This window comes from Sciurus carolinensis, chromosome 5, assembly GCF_902686445.1.
Source record: "Sciurus carolinensis chromosome 5, mSciCar1.2, whole genome shotgun sequence".
NCBI lineage: Eukaryota > Metazoa > Chordata > Mammalia > Rodentia > Sciuridae > Sciurus > Sciurus carolinensis.
The window spans coordinates 73,145,735-73,172,907 of NC_062217.1; the positions used below are offsets into that span (position 1 = coordinate 73,145,735).

Consider the following 27,173-nt stretch of genomic DNA (forward strand, 5'->3'; position numbering starts at 1 on the left):
TCTTCTAAGACAGTAACTTAACCATCCTTTCACCGGCTCACTTTGAGAATAAGATACTGATCTCCTAAAAAACATACTGGTGAAATTGAGAGTATAAAAATAACATTCTAATCAGTCATGTGATGAGGTTACTTCTTTCTATACCATTTGGGTACTTACTCATCTTGAGCACACTGGCACCATGATAAGTAGACAGGAAAATAAAAAATAATAGGAATCACTTTCTAACTAACCAGATGCAAACCAAAATAACGAACTTAACTGAAAACTAAAAGTATTCTGCTTATAGTTTATTCTTTAAGATACTTCGATTTTTTTCCTGGGGAAAATTTCTCTCTTCAGGTGTACCTCAATGACTCAATTATTTTATACCTGCACTTTCACCTAGAACTATTATAAATGCTCCTATTGGTTTATAGAAAAACAAAGGAAAATTCATATGCTCATCTACAACAATAGTCCAGAAAATAAGACAAAGGTAATAGAAATAAACACTAGCAAAAGCTGACAATTTTTTTTTTCTCGGAAAGGCCTATCTATATTGAATTTAGATCCTTCTACATTTTTGGTATTAGAATTTCTTTTATTTTATATAATGATGACAATAGTACAGGACAATCTTTTTTAAATTTTTTAAGCATTCTTCCCTCGCAAAATAATAAATTGGCACTCCTATGTCAAAAGCACTAATTTTTAAATTCCTAATCATTTCTATTCCCTGAAATCCACAAATTTCAAAATTATTTTTCTCACCTATATTTTGCTTGTATATGATCAGCTTCAATTTAATTTTTTTCTTTTCAAAGACTGCTATAAAATTTTAAGAAATTTTTGGCTCAAGGAAATGTTTATGGTTTCACAACTTTTTTAACTTAATACCAAATATTCATCATAGCAATGGGAGTTATTTCTTCTAGTCCATTAAGAAAATTAAACTAAAATGGTTTACCCCTAACAGGTAACTCACTTAACATACATAACTTAAAACTTACTTATTCTGTTACTTAATAGAACTTCATATAATTTAGTCCTCAAGTCTTTCTTGTATATTAATTCTTGACTTTTTTGATTATTAGTCAGTTTCAAAAATAAAAATATATAAAAGTAAACACTTAAGGAAGAAGGGAAGATATCAGGATTATATTTTCCCAGCTTCTATCTTAACATTACCACTCATTCTGTCAAAGCAGACTGTATTTTGGGAGAGTTGAAAAGAAGAATAATGGAAAGTAGGGTAGCTCGATATTCTTAAAAAAAAAAAAAAAAAAAAAAAAAAATTAAAAAGATATCTAAACAATAAAATTTGACATTCAACTTGGTGACTATTACAATACTCTCTCTCTACATACATATATACATACATATATATATGTGTGTGTGTGTGTATACACCTTCTAATTATGTAACACTATATACAGAATTGCCTAACTGCATTAGGATATTTCTTATGGCATAAGTTCCACTTCAAATATTCTACTTATTGTCAAACATATTTATTCATTAAATTTAAAAATTCATTAATTAAATCTTAAAACAATATTGATCATTTAAATCCAAATGGTTGATAAATTATTTTTAATACTTACTGCTTCTGCTTCTGCTCTTGTCTTGAATGTAATTACTGCATGAAGTGAAGAGTCATCAATCTGACAATCTTCAATTTCACCATATTGCTTTAAATTAAAAAGAAAAAAGTATTTCCACCAAAAAAATATTTTATAGAACACCTACAGTCCCAATGACGTTAAAAACATTTACTTACACACACACACACACACACACACACACACACACACATCACCCAGAATATATAACAATTCCTACTGGTTAACAGAAAAAAACAGTGAATATTTTATTTTAGTACTTGGTATTATAAGATAAAGGGTAGCCCTATCTTCCAACCTCACTTCTAATTCCATACTTTCCAGAATTAGTGAACAGACTTGAGTGAGTGATATTATTCTTTAAGTGAAGGTAACAATTGTCAAAGTCTGAGTTCCCTCACTGACCTTCCTTTTATACTTATTACTCTAATCTCAGAACATGCTATTAAACAGCATACTGAATCCTCAGAATACTATGAATTTTTTCTATCAATCCCAATAAATGGGAGTAAAAATGATTAAGAGAATTTAAATAATCTTCCCAAAGTGATTAAGTACTTAATGAGATGAGAGTCCTGGTGTTTTGATTAGAAAGTTTAACACTCCAAGTAACCATGTTTTCGCGTACTATATATTATATGTATATAGTATACTATACACACTTATAGACATTTAAAAGCTAAGCACAGCTACATTCAGACTGTTTTTAGTTTGTTGGATTTTTTTTTTTAACCATATAAAGAAGTAACTTTTATCAATAAAATAATTTAGGTCCCTCATATATTATTAATACTTTCTCACCCCAAACTAAAACTATAATCATAATCTCATTAATAATACACCTGCACACATGAAAGACAAATTCTGTAGGGCATAGTAAAGAGAATGAACTCTAGAGATAGTCAGAAACCAGTTTTGCCAGTTACTATGTAAACTTGAACAAGTTACTTCATCTCTTCATGTTTCATCTTCCTCATCTCTAAAATGGGCATAATAAAGGGTGATTCAAATAACTCCTAATATAATGAGTTGTTTTTAAAGCATACAGAATAATACCTGCCATAAAATAAATGCTCTAAGTTTTAGCTATGATTTTTATCTCCATTATTACTGGTTCCGTGGATAAATAAAGTGTTCTGTTAATCAAATGCCCAGTAGCCAAATGATTCTTTGATTAATGTTATCTCATGTGTTTCAGTCACAGGTTATGAAGGAAAAGTTCAACTTTAGACCTTTGTTTCTATGTAAGTTTGATAATTTAAAATGTGAAATACCACTAACTTTTAAGAAGAGTTCAAATCTCCAAGTACATGAAAGAATTTCCATTTAGGGACTTTGAATATTTCTCAAAGCAAAATCATCTTACTCTCAGCAAAACACAATCATAACAAACTAAACTTGCTTGTTTGGATTAGCATATTCATTGTTAGTTTCCTAATTAGCTGTATAACTATATGAAAGGTACTTAAGTTATCTGGATCTCATTTCCTTTGTGGAAGGTGTGAAAGTGGAGTGCATAGAGGGGAAGAACTGGGCTAGATTATTGCCAAGTTCCTTTCTAGTTCTCTGATTCTTTTCCTTATCCCTTTGAGTTCATCAAGCACAGGACTCTTCAGACTCTTCATCCTTAAATATTGATCATTTTAATTATTTCTTAAACATAAACCATTTCTTTTAATACCTCTTTATGTCCTGACAAAGTACATGTTAGCTGCTGCAAGGCAGGAATATAACTGTCAATACTTTAATCTAAATTTTCAAAAGGTTAAATCATTTGTGTAACTATGTACAAGTTGACCTATCCTTCAAGATCTAAGCTCCAGTTTTACTACCTGATTAACTTTTAATGTTACATTATTTTCCATCATATGTCAGTGACAAAGATACTTCTCTAAGTTACTAAAGTTCTTACAGTGTTTCATAAATTGAACTCAAATCTATATCCTGCTCACAGTTCTAAATTCCATTTAGAAAAAAAGTCCAAGTAACACATTAAAATTTTCCATAAGTAAATATAAAATAAAACTAAACTACAGGATATCTTTGTCTGAAACAACAGTTTAAATCATTCCTTTCACAATTCCTGAAGTAATCCTAAATATAAGAATTTTAACATTCCTTCTAGATAATTAAACAAAAAAATTCTATAGTTCCCATTTTATAATTAACAAAAGATTGCTATGGATTTAATCAAATCCTTTGCTCAGATCAACTAATTTAAATTAGTCATGTCATTTTCATAATTTTTTTCTTTCATTATACCAATTATCCACAATGACGATTATCAGTTATTGTTCTGTTGGGTAATAAAATAGTACCGCAAAATGAGGAAGAAGATCTTCTCTATCACTCTCTGTAAATGCTGAAATCTCCAACGCTCTGGGACGATGATCCACCACAGCATGACCAGGCACACCTCGCCCACGACCTCGACCCCTGCCTCGGCCATGAGTGGCACCACGGCCTCTTGAATGAATTCCTCTACCCCGACCAGATGAAAGAATCCCTCGTTTTGCAGCCTACAAGAAATCAGACACACAGGTTAAACAATGCAGTCATAACACACTAAGTACATTTTATCTGAAATGTTTGGGATCGAAAGCATTTCAGATTTCTGAGTTTATCAAATTTTGAAATATCTGCATAGATTTTACTAGTTGGACATCCCTAATACAAATCTAAAACTTTCAATTTTGGAGCATTTGGGGTTTCAGATTGGATATACTCAACCTGTTTTAACATAAGACAAGTGTTATACTTTGGCAGATGAGTTAAACTTTTATGCAATTTGACATCTTATTCAAATAATGTCCCATAAAAGGATCACATAATTTAAATTAGGGTTTTAAAGTGAAAGCTTTAGGTGGTAAGTGAATTCAGATATCAATATTAAAGATTCTGAAATTACTAAATGTGCCTCCTTCTACTAAGTTCTTGCTGTCAGGATACAGTACAAAAAGACCAGGGACTTGGGGTTTCTTAAATAGCATACAATTTTCAAATGTTACTTCAAAAGTCAGGTTAATACATAGACATATAATATCTACAAACACAATAAAACATTTTTAAATATAACATTCTATTTCTTAACCTGTTGACTCAATGAGTCAATTATAACTGATCAGTTAGGTACAATTAACTCAAAATCTCATTTTGATCACTTATCACTAACATCATTATAAAACCAAGGTAGTGTACTAATTAAAATTCTACTGTTACACTCTGTATAAGTAGAGTATCATTCCTTCATTTCAGAAATATTAACCAAGCATTTGTACTGTGCAAGCCCTACCCTCAACAAGCTCAATCCTAGAGGGATAAAAAGATATCAAACAACTAAATTATCTAGTTATACTAATGAGCAGTAACTCAAAAAGTGAGGAAATACTTTAAAGATTTGAACAGAACTTAAAGATCTTAAGTGAGCAACCACCTATAATGAAAAGTTTCTTGAAGGTGATTTTTAATTCTCTGATTTATCCTTAGTACCTTCAACAGTAGCTGGCAGGTCATATTTAGTATCTATTCAATGAATCAAAGAAAAAAATACAAGTGTGAGGTAAGAGTTTCAATATAAAAAAAGGGCACTAAAGCTGAAAGGAACATCATTTTCCAAACAGATAAAATTTAGTGGAGCTGGATGAACTGAATTAGGGATCAGGTTAAGGATTTTTACTTTTATCTTAACACCAATAAAAATCAATTAAGATCGTAAGCAATAATAGAGTGATATAATCAATTAAGTGTTAAAAATGAAATTCTAGCTAGATTTTTAGGAACACAGTAAAAGGAAGAAAGAGTTGGGAAACCAATCAGTATCAACATCTAAAGACAAGTGGTGGCAAGGGAGACAGAGAAGAGTAAACATTATTTAAATGTGGGAGTAATACAAATAAAATTGGGTAATTAAATGGATAAGGACAATTGAAGGAAAGGGAGGAATCAATAAAGTCTTCTCCCATGTTTCTGGTTTGGGTAACTGTATAAATGGGCTTTAGGAGCAAGATACGCACAATTCTAAACTTATTGATGAGGATACTAGACATCCAAATGGAAATGGCAAGCAGGCACAACTGTCAAACCTCTATTGGTATAAATATTTTAGTTTCTTCATCTCAAGGCAGTTAATCTTCACATTAGCTAAAATAATCATCTAAAATCCAAATAATAATGCCAGCTGATATAAGTCATGCACAGCAAGACAAATACAATATAATTTCATTTATATGTAACATCTAGGAAAAAAACCCCAAACTCATAAAAGCAGAATGGTGGTTACCAAGGGCTATAGTGGCATGAAGAATGAAGAGATGTTGAGCAAAGGGTACAAAGTTTCAGTTAGACAGGAAGAATAAGTTTTGAGTATCTTGCACAGCATGGTGACTATAGTTGATAATGTATTATATACTTGCGAGAAAAGATTTTAAATGTTCTGTTTTCCTAAAAAAGTATGTGAGGTGATAGATGTTACAGCATATCCTAAAGTATGCTCCAAGGAATACGTCAAGATGCTCCTTGAAAAATAAATTTAAGTAAACAGGAATATTAATTATATTAATTAATTATATTAATATTAATTATATTTTTCAAGATTCACAAATTAAAAGCCTCTAAGAAATCATATAGTCAGGTTAATACATTCCTGCCACCAATAGTGGCATGAATGGGAACAACACAATTTCTATAACATACAATATTTTTAACATAAATCTTACTCAAAATTTTTTATCTTGGGTAGGACATGCACTCAACCACATCAAGTTCCTAGAGAATGCAATGTCTACATGTTTAAGGCAATCTTGTAACATCCTCTAACAGACAAAATAGGACCTTAAGCCAACTCTGGTAGCTGCTAAAAGTTAGGTCTTTAATAACTACACAGTAGTACTCAATAGATTTCTACTGCACTAAAAAAAATACAAAAACAAAAACAAAAATATGACATTGCCAAGAAACTGAAAACAGCATTATATCAGATTAAGCAAAACAGTCTACAGGAAAAATTTAAATTATCAAATGGTGAATATAGACATTTAAATAACATATTAATGACATTAATGACTCTGTCCATACCTTAAATGTAATTCTAATTTTTAAGCATTTCTGGGGAAAATATTAAGATCATCACATCACATAATTTCAATCAATTTTGCTACGAGTTTTTCAGAAACAATCATTTAACTGGGCTGAGGATGTAGTTCAGTGGTAGAGTGCTTGCTCAGCATGTGCAGGGTCCTGGGTTCAATCCCCAATAACCTCCACTCCAAAAAAATCACATAACTTTATCATAAGAAAATAGTTTATTTTCCCTTTTAAAACATCCACAGCACCATCTATAGGCAAAATGTAAGCAAGCACGTTTTCCAATACAGTTCTACCACTAAAAGTCTGACCTTTAGAGCAAGTTAATGTGTCTTTATATGCAAAGAATAACTCCACAAGAATGCCTGAAAAGCCTTTAACAGTTTTTGGCCTCTGGGAGAAAGAACAAAAAGAAATAAAAGGAAAGAAATAAAATTCACAAGAAATTAAGGAATCTGAGCATATAGGTAGAACCACTGCCTCACCTCATTAAATAACATTTTCTCCTGTAGTTCTGAAAAAACCTGTTTCCTCTTCCCTCTTTACTTCAACATCCCAACACATACGGCAGTCAACAATTGTTGACTACAAGGAAGGACATATACTTTCAAGTTAACCACTATATATCTGCTTCTTTTAAGTATACTGTGTAGTTGTGATAAAACATACTTCCAGCTGTAATTCTGTATACTTTCTCCTAAGTTCAGTGACTTCTTCTCCAGCCTGCATCTTCTTATATAAATCCAATTCTGTGTCCAGTAATTCCTTCTGCATCTAAAAATATAGAAATATTTTAGTTAACAATTAATATCCTGCATATATGCAAACTTTTTTTGTTTTACAATGAACTTCTACATATTTCCATTTAATATATACATTTCTTTCCTATCTCTATGACTAATACTCCAGTTCAAGCCATGGGCCACCTTTGGTTTACAATACTGCAAGGATTTCCTCACTTGTTGCTAATTCTATGGATTTCCCTATAATTAATTTTCTGTACAACAGCCAGAATGAGATTTCTATATATTGATATGGAGTATTTTCAGGAAGTAACTGTGAAAACAATTTCAAGATGCTAACAAACAATATGCTTTTATGTAGGTAAGAAAATACACACACACACGTTTGTGTTTTAGATACAAAGACATATATGTAGGTGTGTGTATGTATTTATGTGTTAAAAGAATAAACCAGAAATGAATGATATCTATTGGAATGGGTCTTCTATGTGTAGTTTTTCTATGTAGTTTGGCTTCTAAATCATGTCACTTGTTTACTTGTTAAAAAAAGAAAACTAAATCAACAAGAATAGGGCCAGGGAGAGGGGATCCGAAACTACAATCACAAATAAACCTATCAAAACCACAACACAGTATATCCAAGGAAGAAAATAAACTAGACCATACTTCTGATGCTACCCAGAGAAGAATACACAGATATTGTAAAGAAAGCAAATATATTCGAAATTTTGGAAGTAATATTGTAACAATTTTGGAATTGTTTTGAATGTATTATGGATTCATGTCAATGAATAATAAATTGATATAATGAAATCAAATCATCATTATGAAAATAGGAAATAAAATATAGAAAATAAAAAAGAGGAACCATGTGGCTTTGGATTAGAAATGTCGATATGATGATTGTAGACACATATATACGATACACATACCAAGTATAAATACTGTATAACCCTGTATTATATTTAATCACATTACCATATAAAATTATCTTGCTTACTTGTTTATATCCAATAAATTCATCTACCTGGATTTTCTCCTTTTGATCAATCCATTCTGTACAGTACTGTTAGAATGTTACTTCTGTCATCAACCTTTTATACCACCAACTACTTATAATATAAAGCTCAAACAACCATATCATTTTGTCCTCAAGCTACCAATTTCATAATTATTTTCCTAATTACTAACTTTCTAACTATAATGCCAAAGGGTTCAAAAGATCAGTAGAATTTATTTGTTTGTATTTTTTTTACTTATTAATGGTGGGATGGGGGAGAATGTTACATATAATGATCAGACTTAGAAAGAAGGATAGTACCTAAAAGTAAAACTGAATCTTAAAAATACAATATTTTTAAAGTAAACAATAATATGAACAGTATATACAAAATAAATACCTGAGTCTTTGTTTTTATACTTTTTGGAAGACAGCGTCCAGGAGAAGTAGCTTTGACCTCATCTTTCAACTTGGTAATATTTTTTGTTAAAACCTCTAAAGTCTTCATTATTTCTGCTTTATCTTCAGACTTCATTGCTTTATTTTTCTCTAGCTTTGAAATTAACATCTGCCAAATTTTTAAACAGAGAAAAATCTTAGGATGCTTGCTCCTACTACTATTTATAAATCAAATACAGCAAAGTAAATATAAAAATAAATACTACTATTTCTTAGTTTAGTATTCATGACAAAGCTAATAAATACTGAGTATTTAAAGAAAGAAGATTTGGTGATGCTAACTATATCTCCATTCAAGTCTTATTACTGGTTTACTTTGTAAAGAAATTTATTACTGTTTGGCTCTCTTAAAACATAAATTCAACAACCAAAAGAAATTCAATTCAATACTTGAAAAGTTGTCAATTTGAAATAGTTATCAATTTTATTTTCTCATTCATTTGTTATTATGCTTCTCACTCTAAATGTAGTCTTGCAAGCCAGGATATATATATATATATATATACGTATATATATATATATATATATATGTATATATATATATATATATATATATATATATAAAATGAGAAATTAGGTACAATGTACAATATAATGAGAAATTAGGTACAATGTACAATTACTTTGCTTTGTCATAGGGAACAAAAATCAGTTACCCTGAGAATGTTACCCTCAACATGGAAAGGAAATAAGAAGATGAACAAAGTAACATTGGGTAGAAGAAACCACATAGTATTGCATGTTCTCTGAGTTAAGATGGCTTTAGTTTTCAATATAAAAGGACGGTGATTTCTCTTTATAAGGTCTACCCAATTTTAAATTAGAAAACACATACATTTTTAATTAAAATGCAGTTTCTATATTTTCGAATGTCCTATACCAACCTTCATTTACTAGATATAATCAAGAACTGACACTAATTAAATATCATAAATTAGAGAAAAATTGTCCAAAACAAATATCAATCACTTAATATTTACTTCTCTAGCAGTAACATTAAAAAGATATAAAAAGAGACAAGTAAATTGAATTCAGTAACATTTAATCTAATATATTCAAAATGTTAAATTTCAGTAAAAATTTAGAGACATCATCAATTTTTTTCTTCACACTACATCTTTGAAATCTGGTGTGTATTCTACACTTAGATCATACTCAATTGTTAGATGTGGGTATTGGCACAGCACAACACAGGACTAGGGGATTCCAAGACAGTAAAGACAGTTACAAAGCAACGTTCAGATAAAGCTTCCATTTCAATTTTTAATCAAACTACTGATAGGTCAATGAATACTATCTTGTTTTAATTTCATGTTGATAACCATAGTTCTGTTTAATCTACACCCATATTTTAATGTCTATTCTTGATCAACACAAAATACTGACAATAGCAACATACATAATATAGATGAGATAATATCATAACCATTTCATTTTTACCATTAATAATTCTAATAAATCTGTTTCTCAGAACTAAATACTATTAAAATTAAATTCACAAAAAATTATAACATTTGTAAATACATTTTGCCAAATCTAACTTTAGTATTTTACCTTCTGTGTTTCAATGTGCTTTTCTAAAATTTCTTGTTTCCTTTTCCTTACATCCTGCTGAAGTTTCAGTGCCTCCTGGAGTCAGGTATCAAAAATATCATTAGAATATTACTAATGTGATAAAATAATTCAAGAGGAGAAAAGTGTAGAAGATTGGCAACAAAATTATATACAAAATTTGGCTACATAAAACTTATATATGCAAATTTCAGCCACAGCCAACATACATCTTTTATTATTATTTTGTGACAACTTATATGCAAATTTTGTTCATTATACTAGCTGTACTTACCTGTTTTTTTTTCTGTGCTTCATTATTATCAACTGCAGGGGTAGAAACAAGTAAGGCTTTTTGTGCAGCCTTCAAAGCAGCTGGATTATACACCGTTTTTGTTAGGCCAGTAGATGTAGACAATACCTACCAACACAAATTCAATTTCTTAAAAAAAGTATAAATCCTTAATAATTTCCTAGGTCCTATCTATGAAACTCAGCTTTAAAGTATTTCTGACAAAATATAGCAAATTGAACTAGGTACATCATATACTTATAATAACTAAATCACATTTGATGATCTGAAAGGAAGAGTAAGAATGAGGAATAAGTCCTAAATGAAAAATATTTCAAATTACCAAATACCTTTGGGGGAGGGAGCAAAGACAAACATACAAAAATATAAAATCAAGAAAAAACACTTCCATTACCATACTACTCAGAAAATACTAATTGCAGAATACATTAACTACTATCTACAGTGACTAAAGCAAAAACAACACACAAAAGCATGGCACAGGAGTAAACTAGATGTTGTTCTTCAAACAATTTAACATAATCACTTATAATTTGCAGTTCTGAAATAAATGCATTAGTTCTCCATTTCTTGACTAGCAGTGTTCTCTCTGCTTAAACTTATTTTCTTTAAACCCAGTTCAGGTTCAGCATAACATAATCAAGACTTTCAAAAAGTCTTCACCATTCCCCTCTTCTACCTAGGTCTTCATATGAAATTTTATACCTCCAGCTATCAGGTAAAAATACTACAAGTTACTTTTACCTAGTATTAGACTTAGTAAAAATGACTTGATATGTTGATACGTCTTTCTCCCAGTCCACACTGCAAGGGCCTTGAAACAAAGAACACATCTTTCTCTTCTTCGTCCCTCCAGTACCTAAGTCTTACTTATCAATTCATGAATGGTGAGGCGCACCACGGCTAAGACCAAACAGCTTTTTGGGTCTCAGTGCACTCATCTATAAAATGAAAAGGTTCAATTTGGTATCAAGAGTCTTTACAAACCTCAAAATTTTCTCCTTCAGGAGAAATTTTTTTCCCTTTGTTCATTTTATATCTTCTAGATATAGACATTACTAGAACAGTGTCAGGGGATGTGGTAAATACTCAAACATTTTTGCACCCAACTAAACTAAAATATTAGAGGTCAAAGAGCATAACCCTTTCTACAAAAGGGTTAGTTCAAAAATAATAAGAGTGTTTATAGGCTGCTTTTTCTTTCTTTCAAAAGCAAAACAGTTAAAAGTTTCATGGGGTAGTTCTGAGAAAAGAGCCTAGGGATCTCTTCAGGGAGATCTACAACTGCTACAAAAAATAAACATAAAACCATGTGTGTAAACATGGTTGATTTTCCAGAGGGAAAAAAATATTGCTTTTAAAGTCTTAAAGGAATTCATAACCTAAAAAAAGATTAAGCCAAACACTCAAAGGAAAGAGTAACTGTGAGCAAAATCATCCTATTTTTTAGCTACTAAAATGTTAACATCTGGGTATATCAGAGGAGTAGCAGAAATCTAATCTTTTATCATGAAATTAGAAAACATCATAAAGATTAGAAACTTACCACTATTCTAAGTATATAAGAATGTCTCATAAGCCTCTAAATGAAATAAAAATGAAATGTAATTATACTAACTCTGTACAGCACAAATGATATCAACTAAAGTTCTTAATGCTTGATATATACCAAAATCTCATAAATAATTTTCTTCAATGATAAAAACTAATAGGTATTACTAAAGAATATGAAACAGAGTTAACCTTTTTAGTTTGTAGTCTAACTTTGATGACCATTCTCTGTAACTTTGGAGAAAAATTTCTTCTACGCTACCTTACCACACCACAAAATGCCACACTGCATGATTATACAGAGACAATAACTTGATAAGGGAAGAAACATAAGATAATATGCTGAAAACAGAATCTAATCAAGTACATCTTTCTTTCTTTGTGAAGAATTCACAACAAATTAAAAAGTTGTGACCAAAGATTTCAATACTTAAAATAAATTGCAAACATTGACTATCATAACCCTGTTTTCCAGGATCAAATGTTTACCTCTTACCAAAACCACTGACAAACCTCAAAGCAAGGAAACCCACATAATAAGTTTTATCTGGTATTTCTGTAACTTCAGTGAACAAGAAACACTTCTTTTCAAAGTGTCCTTAACATCTGGTATCAGACTAAAGAGTGTTGCTTCAAAGTGAATAAAAGTATCTGACAAGAAGCAGAAGACTAATAAAGGAATCTTCTCATTTGCCTAGGAGTCCTAATTCCTTTGTTTCATCCAGTAACTTCCATCTCTAAAAATAGGAAATGTATTTCACTGAGTACAAGACTCAAGGACTCAAAGATACACTATCATTTTATATACTCCTACTATAAAAGGATGCTGAATATAGCCATAAACACCAACCATAAAAGTACAGCCCAATATCAGAGGTATTAAGATGTAAAAATGTGTCTTAGAAATAATGAACTATGATTGTATTGTTCAGTCTGAATCTATTTGATTCTAGAGTTTACATAGTAAGAGATAACTCTATTTATCTTTATTTTCAAAAGATAAAATTATAAATGGTGGCCTTTCCAATTAAATATTAAGTATGCCCAAAAAACTCATGTGTGAGACAAGGCAAGAAGATATAGAGGGGGAAAAATTGGGTTATGAGACCCTTAAATCAATCAGTGTGTTAATCCCAATATTAATTAACTGGGTGGTAACTGCAAGCAAGTAGGCTGGGTCATTGGGATGTGCCTTTGGTGTATATATTTTGTCCTTGGAGAGTGGAGCTCTCTCTGCTTCCTGGGTGCCATGTTCCCAGATGCTTTCCTCAGACTCTTCTGCCAAGATGTTCTGCTTCACTTCGTGTCCCCAGGAATGAAGCTGGCTATCTAAGGACTGAGATCTCCTGAAACCATGATCCCCAAAATCATCAGGTTTTTTGGTCGCAGTAGTGAAAAAGCTAAAATACACTACTTCACTGTTTTACAAATGGGATTTTCTGAATATGCTGTAATTTTTACATATTGAACTTACTATAGTTACCTATTAATACCAACTATTTGCAATTCTTAGGAACTTTCTACAAACACCATGATGTTTTCTGTGAGTAAACAGTTGAATTTTCTTCTTTCTAATCTTCAATTTATTTCATTTTCTTATTTAGTGTATAGTTAGACCCTCCTGTATAATGCTGAAACAAAATTATAAGAGTGGACTTCTCTGTATTGCTTCTGACCTTGGGGAGAAAATATGTCATTCAAAGGTGAAATATTAAAAATGGTAAAATATTTTTAAAAATCTAGGAATTGTTCTCCCTTTTTTGGCAGATAGTTTTCATCAAAGCAAGGAAGCTTTTGTCTATTCTTATTTTAAAGGGTGTTTAATGTAACTAAGACATGAATTTTATCAACTGCTTTTTCCTTCCTTATTCTGTTAATGTGGTCAATTAAACTGATTTTCTAGTGTTAAAACAATCCTAAATTTCTAGAAAAAGTCCTGACTGGCCATGATGTATGATGTGTTTTCTATATCAATGGACATTTGGTAATATTTTATTTAGGATATTTATGCACATGCTCATGAGAGATACTGGTCTGTATTTGCCTTTCTTGTAATATCCTTGTCAAGTTTTGATATCAAAACTCAGAGGATGAGTTGAAAACCACCAAGTGCTCTTCTGAAAAGGTATATTACTAATACCTCTTATTTTCTAAGACAAAAGTCAATTTCCTAATGAGAGAATTTATAATCCATCAAAATGTATTTATTTTTTCCCTGTGTAAAATATTACCAGTCATAAATATTATAAATACCTGTAATAAAAGAAAAAAACAGTTTTTTCTCATGGATGAAAATGGAAGGACAGAGTATTTTGTAAATTCTACAAAAGATTATTACAAATTAGGTCATCATTCAAGAATACTTTTTTAATAACTGATATGAAATACTTAACAACCATGGTCACTATAAGCAGCTGGAACAGATTTTTAAAGCAGAAAAATCTCATTTTAATACAATAAAAAGTACTGGTGGAGTTAAGTGCAGGAAATTTATTAATACAATTATTAAGTGGTCAATTTTTACATAAGTATATAAGCATCTGTTCAGAAAATCTAAATTTTCTTTTTGACATTCTCTTAAAGCAGCATTTAAATGTCCATTTTATACCTATCTTGCCTAATTGGGAATTCTAGTGGGAAGAATAGGATTTTAGTTAAGTTTAGAAATATTTTTAAGATTGGCAGTCTGGTTTTTTTCTTAATTCTTTTTTTGACTTTTAAAAAATTTCTTAATTTTAGACATACATGACAGTAGAGTATACTCTTATATGTAATACATACATGATGTATAACAAACTAATTAGGATCCCATTCTTGTGGTTGTATATGATATGGAGTTATATGGGTTGTGTATTCATATATGAGCATGGGAAGGTTATGTCTGATTCATTCCATTGTCTCCTATTTTCATACCCTTTCCTTTCCCTTCATTCCCCTTTGTCTAATCCAATGAACTTCTATTCTGCCCCTCTCTCTCCTTCCTTTTTGTGAGTTAGCATTCACATATCAGAGAGAACACTTGGCCTTTTGTTTTTTGGGATTGGCTTATTTCACTTGGCATGATACTCTCCAGTTTCATCCATTTAACTAGCAAATGTCATAATTTCATTTTAAGAACTCTTTTTAAAAAATCCACTGTATTAAGTATCTTTAATAATTTTTAAGTTATTTTTTAACTGACAAATACTGAATACATATATTGTATATATTTTAAAAACTATATACCATGTGAAGGGCTCAATTGAGCTAAATGCATTGCCTTATATATTTTGCCAAGAGAACACTTAAAATCTACTTCTCAGCAATTTTTAAGAATATAATAGTTATTAAATATCGTCACTATGTTGCACTTATCTTTTGAACTTATTTGTCCTAGCTAGCTGAAATATTACATCCTTTGACCAACGTCTCCCCAACTCCCCCAACTCCAAGGTATATTGCCACTGTGCTTCTGAGTTCAACTATTTTACATCCCATTTATCAAAAGGATTAAAGGAAGCAAAGGCTTAATAATTTTAAAAGAAGTACTTTAACAAATATCAAAGAAAAAATGTATATAGTCAATAGTCAATTTCTACTACAGTAGCTTAGTTCCCAGAAATTTCAGCAAATACTTTCAAATAAAGCATATTTTCCTATAAGAAAAAATAACCTAGGTAATAATCCTAACAGAAGACAATGTGCTAAAAAATAAAAATTAAAAACTCCTAGTAACAGTTATGAAAGGGAAAAAAACAAACAAACAAAAAAAACCCACAAATCTCCCCGATCTTTACACTCAAAGTAGCAAAACTATTCCCCCTCCACCCCCCCCAAAAAATCAAAAGGGTCACTGGGTGAGGTGGTGCACACATGTAATCCCAGCATCTCAGGAGGCTGAGGGAGGAGGATCACAAGTTCAAAGCCAGCCTCGGCAACTTAGCAAAACACTTAGCAACTAGGTCAGTAAAAAAGGGCTGGGGATGTGGCTCAGTGGTTAAACAACCCTGGGTTCAATTCCAGGTAACAAAAAAAAAAAAAAAAAAAAAAAAAAAAAAAAATCAAAGGGTCTTGAGAACAACTGTATTTTATAGTTAGGCATAGAGAATAAAACTTGTTCAGCATCACACACAATGCCAGTTACTAAATCAATAGCTGAAGTACCTATATGACATTAAATGTTCGTTCAATTATACCAGACTATTTTCCTTTTAAAAGTTTCATGATATTAATGTCAATGTATCACAATACAATGGGACCAAGATTTGTTTTTTGACGGCAAAAATATCCTACTAAAAAGCATAACATTATGTATCATAATTTAATATCTAAAACTTAAATGATAAAACATTATATATTAAATTTATTTTTACTTTATTTTCTTAGAATTTAGCAACATAATTTGAGCACTAAGTCTTTTTAAAAAACTAACCAGGATGGTATATATACACACACAAACCTTTATTCTTCAAAAGTCTCTGTAGACTAAGTAGAAGCACTCAAACATCATTTCAATGATCAAATCTACTCAAATAATATTTAATAGCAATTACAATATCTTTAACAATCATTTAGGTTTTAAGTTTCCTCTCTTCCAGACTTCTCACAAAAATGTAATCTTAGAGTAAGTAATAATCACTAAAGAATTAATGGATATCATTTACAGGAAGGTTGTAAAAGTTTCATTTATTCACTTTAACATTGACAGAGGATATTGTACAGATACTAGCTTTGAGCCTTCTCCTGACTTCAGTTTAGGAAAAAGAAATTAAAACCTTTTAAGTAATATTTGATGACGGGGAACATTCTTCTCATCTTCCTAAGAATTCTCTGGATCTTTGCCCTCTAAAGGGCAGAAGAGAACCAAGAATATATAAAAATAAAATGTTATTCTGTAAATAAATTCACTGAAGCTGACTATATATTACATTCTTAGAAGTAATTGTTTTCCCTAAGATTGGTTATTAGTAATTTTTCTCCACAAAGAGCCTACTACTATTAGTGATTTTTTTACAAGTTCAATTAGGCATTATTATATTAATATAATATATTAACATATATTATTCAAGCCCAAATTGGTACCCATTTTATTCTATAGCTAAATGAAAAACTCTAAAAATAATGAAACCCATATCAAAGAACATTACTAAAATTTTGTAAAAACTTAGTAGACTTCAATTCCAGAGTCTAAATCTTGATATAAATAGATCCTGAACCCAACTGGGCATTTAGATATCTCCAGAATTGCTCAGCAATAAACAAGTACAGCAAATCTTACAGTGTGTTCTTTTCAGTTCCTAAATTACTTATTATCAAGGAGGATAAATCTAATAAAAGTAAACATCTGACATTGCTAAAATTAATAGCACAGACTAAACTGCACAAAAACTGAGAGGAGATAAACTTCATGAAAAAATGTGGTGGTTTCGAGGAAAATGTTAGAAGAGATTTTCAATCTCTAAAGAATGAACAGAATTTAGTTAGAAAGTGGGAAATGCAATCCAGAAAAATTACCACACACAAACACACAAAAAGAGGGTGGGGAGGCAGGAAAGGGCAAGGGACAGTAAGCAGAAAAGTATTCCCCAGTGTAGAAAGGAAACCCTACAGCAAAACAGAACTACAATAACTGACATATGGATGAGCTGTACATCAGGTAAAGTAATTTTGCTAAGAAATTCAAAGTTTCCATAACGAATTAACATTAAGTCTGACAACAGAACGGTGATACATGTAAATAGAGAAGGGGAATTTCAAGATGCCAGTTCAGATATTATAATCAGAGGCCAGGGTCCTGAAGGTGGTAGAGAAAAAAAGATATGGACTACAAATGCAATTACATGAGTTTTGAGGATTTTAGATTTTACAGCTTAGAAAATGAAAGTATCACCTAAATAGGAACTAGGAAAAGTTAATTTATATGGGAAAAAGCTCATTTTAGGCACATTATACCTAAAATAACAGAGATGCCCAAGAGAAAGGTCTGATGTACAGAATGATATTCAGATTCAAGTTTAACAAAGTAAATAAGAGAAATAGTATACTTAAGAACAAGTGATGACAGCAGGCCAGCTAGCTCATTGGAATAGAAAGAGCCATGGACTAGAAATAGGAGACATAAGTTCTAGTCTGGCTCAGCAAGTAGATCGAACTATACAACTATTTGTGCCTTGGCTTATTGGGGACTTAGGACTATTCAATTCTAATATTATGAGATTTTACATACCTCAAATAAAACTAAAGATCAGGGCATTCACTCACACCTAAACAGAAAAAAATAACATATCTACAGCAGACAGATCCACAAATGGTCTTAACACAATCTGCATTTAACTCCTCATTCAAAAAAAGAAATAACTAAATGTAATGCCAGGCTACATCAACAGCTGTTAGTAAAAAATATTTAAAAATTATATTTATATCATCCCTTCCTGTTTACAAAATACTTTTAAAATGAATAATTTTATTTAATCCTCACAAAACCCCATGAGCAAGACAAATATTACCATCACCATTTACCAATGAGTAAAAAGATTCAGAAAGGTTAACAGCACTGCCCAATATCATGCAGTTAGTAAGTAAAGAGCCAGGGTTCAAACTCAGGTAAAATTCCTAGTTCGTGGCTCTTACTGTAAGGCTGCCAGAGTTTTCAAACTAAAATGTACAGTGTCTCTAAAGAAAATAAATATAAAGGAAAAACTAACAAAAAGAATGGAGCAGATGGAAATAGAGAGGCAAGTATTAAAATGCTGATGCAAAAAAGTAAAAAACAGTAGGCTAATATTTTTTATTTTCAGCAATGGAAAGCAAAAAGGTAGGAATAAAAGATACAGATACTATTAAGAAGCAGTTTGAAACTATGAAAAAATTAAAAATTAAGATGCCACCTGAAAACATTTACAAAGCCAAGACAAACACATCATGCTATTCTTCTTACCTTTTCAGTTGCTGAAACAGATGGCTTTGATACAAAACCCAACCTGTCCTTCACAGATAACTTAGTTACATTCTAAAAAAATTAAAATGGACATATTCAGTGTTTCCCCAAACATAGATAAGTCTGTTGGGATCTTGAACATTCTGGTTCTACTAATATATAGTGAGACTATGAGTATACTGATACTAATCACAGAAACTGAGGCCTATTTAAAGAGAGGGAGGGGGAAAAGGAGGGAAGAATTGTGTGTAGAAAAACAAAAGTAAACAGTATGCAATATTAATCATGAAAAATTATGATGTAAAATAATAGGTCTGAACCAGGTATTAACTGAAGTCCCTTCCACTGACAGGGAATCATAAATTCTTAGAACCCTATCTTAACAAGTATAAAGTCAGCACATTTTAAATTAGATTTGGATAATGAAAATATATGCCTGCTTCTAAAGCTTAAAAATACGTGTCCCATACTTAGCTAAAAGATGGCATCTATTAGCTAAGTAGGATACTACATCCTAACTCCATTTACACAGCAAATCCTGAAACATGGAGAAAAAGGAAAAGTTAAGTTTCAGAGACTGAGAGTATAGAAACAAGAAAACTCCACTTAAGTGTGGAAGGAAGTGGGAAGGAAATGATATACGGAGAAGAGCATCCCAAAGTCAGATTTAAGTGATGCAAAGTTTTGAGTGACCTGCTTTAGTACATCAAACAGTATATCAAGCATACTTAACCTGATGTTTTAAAAGCCTTCCCTTCCCAAAAGCTTTCAGTTCAGTCTACTGTACAATTATCTCTGGAACAGGATTCTGATTAAGTAAAAAGATGACGGAAAAAATAAGATTTAGTGTACTAAACTTCATTCTTTAGGCAGTTTTGCAGAAATATATCCTCCACAAAGTGAAAAAGAAATCTTTCTCATCAATGAGTGTTAACTGAAGAGAATTTAAGACTCAAATACCATGTAGGAAAATAAAGACAGTGAAAATGTTATGATAAAAACAGTAACTTATAGGTGGGATTCTAAATCTGTAAAGATCACATTTCTGTGTAAAACACATACAACAACTATAATGCAAGTCATGAGGGAAACTAATTTACTAATTAATAGGTTAAAGTTAATTTACTAATAAATAATAGATTAATTATTAAATAGGTAAGACCTTCCATTACCTGAGGAAGGTCTGAACTAGCACTCTGGGCTTCTGCTGGTTCAACAGTAGTTGAAGGTACTGGGCCCAGTCGCTCTTTAACTGACTGCTTCACAACAGGCAAAATGGGCTGCTGTACTAAAGGTTGCATTACCTCAGAAGAAGAAAAAAAGTTTTAAACAAGCTGATTAGTTCAGGAATTTGGAAAGTAAACTTTGTTACAAACTGTACTAAATTATTCATGCATAGAAAGTTTTAAAAATGTAGCTTATAATCAAAACTCAAATGCCTTTCAATTTTCTCCATAGATGTAGATTTTTTTCCATGAACTGACTTATAAAGTACAGAAACAAAATTTATGGAATATATATATATAACTACAATTTACTTAGTGCTTCCTGTCTGTGAGGACTGTTCTACAGGCCTTACACATACCATCTCATTCTCTAAACTAGGAATTAACTTCACAATTAAATGAGAGAATAGGCTACAGAGATTAAATAACTTTCTTTAGTCTATACAGTAAAGTCAAGATTTCAAGTCCTGCTAATTTCTATACATCTGTTCTTAAATATACTAAGAGCTCTTGAAGAAGGCATTCAATTTCACACAAATCTCTCCCTTTACCTTTGGGGAAGTAGTTTGTAACTGTTGGGTGCTTCCTTCTCTGTGCCAATAAACCTTAATAAAGCGATTGTTTAATACTGCTTCGGTACTTGATATTGCTTTCTTTGCTTCTTCATATGTTGCAAATTGGATAAGGGCACCCTCAGGATCACCATTATATGCAACCTATGATTTAAAAAGTTAAGAACAATGAATTTCTAAAGGAATCTTTTTTCATACAGCAAAATTCCTCAAGATGTCAAACACTTTTTCTTCTAAGTAAGATTCCCATCTTTGTTTTCCTTATATCTAAAGTATTACCATAGTCTACTTTTATTCCAGGAGAAATAGTAACCAAGGATTGTCTACTACATTAAAAGAACCTCTCTTGTTTACCAGCAAAGCTGACTGCACAAATATTATATACAGACACTCAAACTGTTTTTCTTTTTACCTCAAATTTTAATACAAACTAGGAGAAATAATTTCTATATGTCAATGAATGTCATGGCCAAGATCCGTACAGTCTGGAGAAGGCAAAGACTACTTTGGAAGAGGTAATCTTCAACTAAATATTATAGAAAAAAATACTTGTACAATATTCCAAATCTGTAATTTTCACAATATTTCTAAGATCACGAGAAAACAATTTTGAGAAAAAAAAAAAAAGAAAGAAAGAAAAAGAAGACCTATATAACAGCAGCATCAATCACATCTGACACATAAGGAAACAGATTTAAAGAACGTTTCTAGTGATAGATCCGTACAACTAATAAATAAAAATCCAAGACTGTTCACTCTAAATTTCTTATTCTTGCCTAACAGCAGTGTTTTCCAAAGTATGGTATATAAAGCACAGGCCATAAACAGCAATACAGGATCAAGATAAACAGCAATAAGGGATCAAAATTAACAGCACAGTCTGAACTCATTGCCTGGCTCAAACCTTGACTTACTCTCACATAAGAGCTAGCAAATTACTTAATCTTCTGTGCCTCAGTGTCCTCTTCTATAAATAAGAACAAAAATACCCACTTATTAGTGTTTTAAGAATATATAGCTTAAAACTATATATTTTATAGTTGGGATATAGCTCAGTTGGTAGACTAGGCCCTGGGTTCAAATCCCCAGCACCGCAAAAAAAAAGAATACAACAATAACATAAAAAGAGAGTATATAAATATTTAATAAATATTAGCTACAACTATAAGAACAATTTTAGGTAGCATTTTAATTTTAATTTATTAGAATTTAATAACATCAATTTCACCAGTGTTTAAACAGAACACTAAAAATATTTTTGATAATTTTGCAAAACATGCATTTTATAAATCATAATGATGCAAGTAAAATGAAGACACAGCAAAGGACCAACAAAAAGAAGATATCAACCTCATTAGTAACTGCATAAATACAATCAAAAACAATAGGGAGATCCATGTTTTGCCCAAGCTTTGAAATATGTTTTAAATTAATATTTCCAGTGTAGTTACTTGTATGAGAAAAGGAATATTCTGAAAATATTTTTATGTCTAGATATAAATGTGGTAAACTGAACTGCCATAAAAAGATATTAAGAGATATTTAAGAGTAAGTAAACAACTATAAATAACTACTGGGTAACCTACATGCTATAGGTCCATAAATATTTTTAAATTTATGCATGTACACAGCAATATATATGAAAGACAATCTAGAACAGCACAAAATAAATTACAACAATTATATAATTTTATAAGGGAGGAGAAATGTGGGAAAACATCAAGTTGAAAAGAAAACATTTCCTTAAAATTCTCCATACATTTCTATTGCCCTACTTCAAACATGCATTTTTCCCTCCATCACTTTTATAGCAGTGTTTTATAAAAGCAAAAAAAGTTCTAAAACATCAACCCAGGATGAGCTATATCTACTAAAATTTATTTTATTGGATTATAAAACAAGTGGAGAAAAACAACACATTATTTCAACAATTTTGATGTCACATAATTTAAATAATACTAAAAAATCTCCCAAGTTTTATCTACTAAGTGAAGGACTAATTTCAAGTGACATCAAACACAAATTACACTGTCATTTTTCTTGAAAAATGTTCAAAAGTGGTAGAGAAAAAGTAAATGTTTAAATTAGTTACAAATTACATGGTACTGTAATTGTCTGTTAAATGCATCCCATCACAGAAATTGCAGAAATACAGTTTGCTCAAATGATCTTGCAGAAATGACTCTGCTGATAGAATCTTGAAAAATTCAAGAACTGAAAACTACTATAATATAGATTTTACTAGAGTGATTAAGTTTGCTGTATTTTTGTCAACCTTTATTAGGTCAAACATTTATACTAATATGATCAATCAAAACTCTTGCCCTCTTGCAACCTAATGAGGCCCTAAGCAACTTAGAGAGACCCTATCTAAAAATAAAAAATCAAAAATGGCAGAGATGCAACTCAGTGGTATAAATCAATTGATCAATTTTTTTCTAAAACATAGTTTCACTTCATGTCTGCTATGGTTTGGGTATAGGTGGAGTGTTTCTCCCTAAGAGTTCACGTGTTAGAAGCCTATTTCTTAAGAGTAGTGACATTGGGAGGTAGAGTAAACCTTTAAGTAGTGGGGCCTACTGGGAGTTCCTTAGGGTATCAGAGGAACAGCTCTTAGAAGGGTTAAGGGATTTATTTAGATAGTTTATATGGATCCCTGGGCTCTCACAATAGCAAGTATGACTGTATCACTTCCTCTCATGTGTATTACCACTTTGTAACACCATCCACCTGTAGGCCTCTGATGAGGGCCTAAGACACTACCTGATCTTGGACTTTCAGCCCCCAAAACTGTGAGTTAAATATGCTTTTTTCTTTATTGTTAGCCTGCATCAGGACTTCACTATAATAACTAAAAACAGACTATTTATAATGCCCCAACTTTAGAATATTAACAAATTTCCATAATATTCTTTATAAAAGTAGTTTTATTATTACATTAAGGCCCCTAAGTAATTAAGTAGGGACAAGAGAATCACTTTATGGCTCTTACCTGTAAGTTAACCAATGTTCCAAATCGACTAAAATGTTCATTAAGTTTGCTGATATTATTTAATTCTGGAGGAACTTTTCTAAGCTCAAGTTTGGTATTTTCATTTCCAAACTGAACCTTCTTCTGGAAGCCTGGGCTGTTTGTCCTATTAAAATTTGGCCTATAAACAAAAATCAAGTTGATCAACACATTTATAAATCCTAAGCCCTTCCAAGTACAAAGGAATAAAGTTTTACATATAAGATGAAAGTCCAATTTTTCTCCAAAACTGAAAGTACTGAAGGTTAATAAAAACTGAACTATTTTTCTTCCAAATGGTTTCTAAATTAGTAGTGTTATCATTGTTTATGAATTTGCCATAACCCTGGTTACTTTTTCCACACTTTCGATCTGCTCTTATTTAACATATATAGCTAGAAAAGGTACTAATACCCTTATTTAGTCAATTTGCACATAAAACCTTTCTTCCATTTCTGCAAAGGCTAGCTTACTGAAATGTATTCTATTTAAAAATGTTGATTAAATTTTAAATTTGGTTATTATTGGTTCAATGACCACCTCAACCTCTCTCCAGATTAACAACAACAAAAAAAGTATACATAGTACACTTGACATTTGCAAAAGGGACAAAAGTGTGACCCAGAGAGGTTATACTGTTGGCCTTAAACCACATAAATAATCACAGAGCCAGAACTAGAAACTATCTATTTTAAACATTAAAGTTCAAAAGCATGGTTCTCATTTCAGTTCATAAATGAAAATCTACAAATGACTCATGACACTCCAACATTCTGACTCCTTACCCCTTTTCACTAAACCTCTCCTTAACAACTCAGTGCCTTTCCAACTTTTCAACCCCTTAACAGCTCTTTCTAGCTCTTAAAGAGAAATGGCCTACATGTTAAGATCTTCCCAGATCTGATCCATACCTTTTTTCCCTAAAGATATGGGGTTCATGACCATCCTGCATATAGCTAGTATTAAAATATATATCAAGTTAAGTAAAGGGCAATCTCTTTCAGAGGAAGGGAAAGTAGAAAGAGGAAAAAGCAGTGTATTCCTTAGCTACTATACTGTTTTTAGAAGAAAATGCCTTTCCAATACTGAACGATGAACTTAAAAACTTCTAGAAAACAACTTAGATTTGGGGATTGCTTATTAAACAAAAAATGTAATAGAACAATGTTTAAAAGAAAACTACTTGATCTGACACAGTAATAATCCCCGAAATCTGTGTACAATAAAATTCTCCAATTATCCCTTGCCAGCTTACTTATCAAACCAAGTCTTCTTTGTAGGAACTCCAGGCTCCCCAGAACCTATGGTTCTTTTTCTTGATTCTGAATCCACTACTATCCTCATACTGCTTTTATTAGGAGGCTTTTCTGTGTTAAAAGAAAATGAAAGAAAGCATAGATTAATATTCTCAGTTTTTATAGCTACTTCTTTAAACTCATATTAAAAAGTTCTGGCTTTTTGTCCACACACACACACACACACACACACACATTTATATATTATGATATATATATTAGAAGAAATTGAAATATATATTAGAAAAAATAGAAAAGGAAGAGATTTTTAACCTATTTCAAATATATTCTTTCATTTCAAACCTAAACATAAGAATCAAACTTTGGATTGTGCATAGGGGAGTGATGGGAGGGGTTGGGCGGTGGGGATGGGAAAGACAGGAATGAGACAGACATTATTACCCTATATACATGTATGTACACAACGGTGTGATTCAGCACAAAGTACAGTCAGAGGAATGAGAAGTTATGCTCCATATGTGTACAATATGTCAAAATGCATTCTACTAATTGGTCATGTATAACCAATTAGAATCAATAATTCTCACAATAATTCTTTCACAATAATTCTGAAAGCTATTTTTTTTTCCTAAGCGTTTTTATTAGTGCATTATAGTAGACATAATAGTGGGGTTCATTTTGGCAAAATTATGTATGCATGAAATACAATTAGCTCCATTTCTTCCTCTTTCTCTCCCCTTGCTTCCCCCTATTCCCTTCCTCTACTTTACTGGTCTGTAGGTCACTTCTTTAAGGGAAAAACCCATGTCACCATTCCCATCTGCCATCACTTTCACCCAATTCCATATATGAATATACAAATAAATAAATCACCTTGAAGCGAAATTCAGTTTTGAAATCAATGCACAATCTAAAAGATTCTTTTTTTGGCGGGGAAGCATACCGGGGATTGAACTCAAGGGCATTTGACCATTGAGTCACATCCCCAGCACTATTTTGTATTGTATTTAGAGACAGGATCTGTTATGGTTTGGATGTGAGGTGTCCCCCAAAAGCTCACATGTACAACAATCCAAGAAGGTTCAGAGGAAAAATGATTGCTGAGTCTTGATCCAATCCATAATTTAATCCCCTTATAGGGATTAACTAGTGGTAGCTGAAGTGGTAGGGTGTGGCTAGAGAAGGTGGGTGTGGCTTTGGGTATATATTTGTATCCGGCCTGAGCACTCTCTCTGCTTCCTGATCATCACATAATCTGCTTCCCTCTGTCATACTCTTCAGTCATGATGTCCTGCCTCACCTGGAACCCTGAGAAATGGAGCCAGTCTTCTATGAACGAAGACCTCTGAAACCATGAGCCCTCAAATAAACTTTTCATCCCCTAAAATTGTTCTGGTCAGATCATTTAGTCACAGCAGCAAAAAAGCTAACTAAAACAGGGTCTCACTGAATTGTTTAGTGCCTCACTTTTGCTGAGGCTGGCTTTGAATTCACCATCTGCCTCCCAACCAAAACATTCTAATTTACCACTAACTGAATGACCTTTAGCAGAGTTGTGAATGAACTGAGTTGCCTATTTAAAGAGCAACATATTAACATAATGAAAGCTGACCTCACTTAAAAATAAAAATACTCAAGACTGAAATTCAATGCAAAAGAGCTATATCTGCTACTTTCAATATTTTGCACATTTCCTGCTAAAAGAACTTTGGTATAAAATTGCCTTGCTTTCTTATAGTCTACTGTTCTGAGTTTTTGCTTCTAGATTTTTCTGGTTGTCAATTTATCTATACAGAGGCCCCAAATCAACGCTCTAGAGCTGTTTTCTTCTATCTTCTACCTTTCTCATGGCACTGGCACTTCTTATCAACAGATAACAATTAACATTAC

At 31.5% G+C, this 27,173-nt stretch overlaps 1 protein-coding gene across 14 annotated transcripts in view; it reads right to left on the bottom strand.

Annotated features, from left to right (window-relative positions):
* The window catches only part of Rbm26 (RNA binding motif protein 26), an 80,004-nt gene that overhangs the window by 20,728 nt on the left and 32,103 nt on the right, over positions 1-27,173 (bottom strand). For 11 of the 14 annotated variants that reach the window (XM_047552544.1, XM_047552540.1, XM_047552538.1 and 8 more), the window contains exons 10-20: positions 25,283-25,394; positions 24,010-24,169; positions 20,997-21,161; positions 20,392-20,523; positions 19,220-19,291; positions 10,735-10,860; positions 10,443-10,517; positions 8,830-8,997; positions 7,356-7,460; positions 3,923-4,123; positions 1,587-1,673 (exon numbers count right to left, since the gene is read on the bottom strand). In XM_047552544.1, coding sequence (XP_047408500.1) covers positions 1,587-1,673; positions 3,923-4,123; positions 7,356-7,460; positions 8,830-8,997; positions 10,443-10,517; positions 10,735-10,860; positions 19,220-19,291; positions 20,392-20,523; positions 20,997-21,161; positions 24,010-24,169; positions 25,283-25,394 — 1,403 coding nt within the window. The remainder of the gene's footprint in view (positions 1-1,586; positions 1,674-3,922; positions 4,124-7,355; positions 7,461-8,829; positions 8,998-10,442; positions 10,518-10,734; positions 10,861-19,219; positions 19,292-20,391; positions 20,524-20,996; positions 21,162-24,009; positions 24,170-25,282; positions 25,395-27,173) is intronic. The other 3 variants (XM_047552545.1, XM_047552547.1, XM_047552546.1) reach the window with 1 other exon arrangement.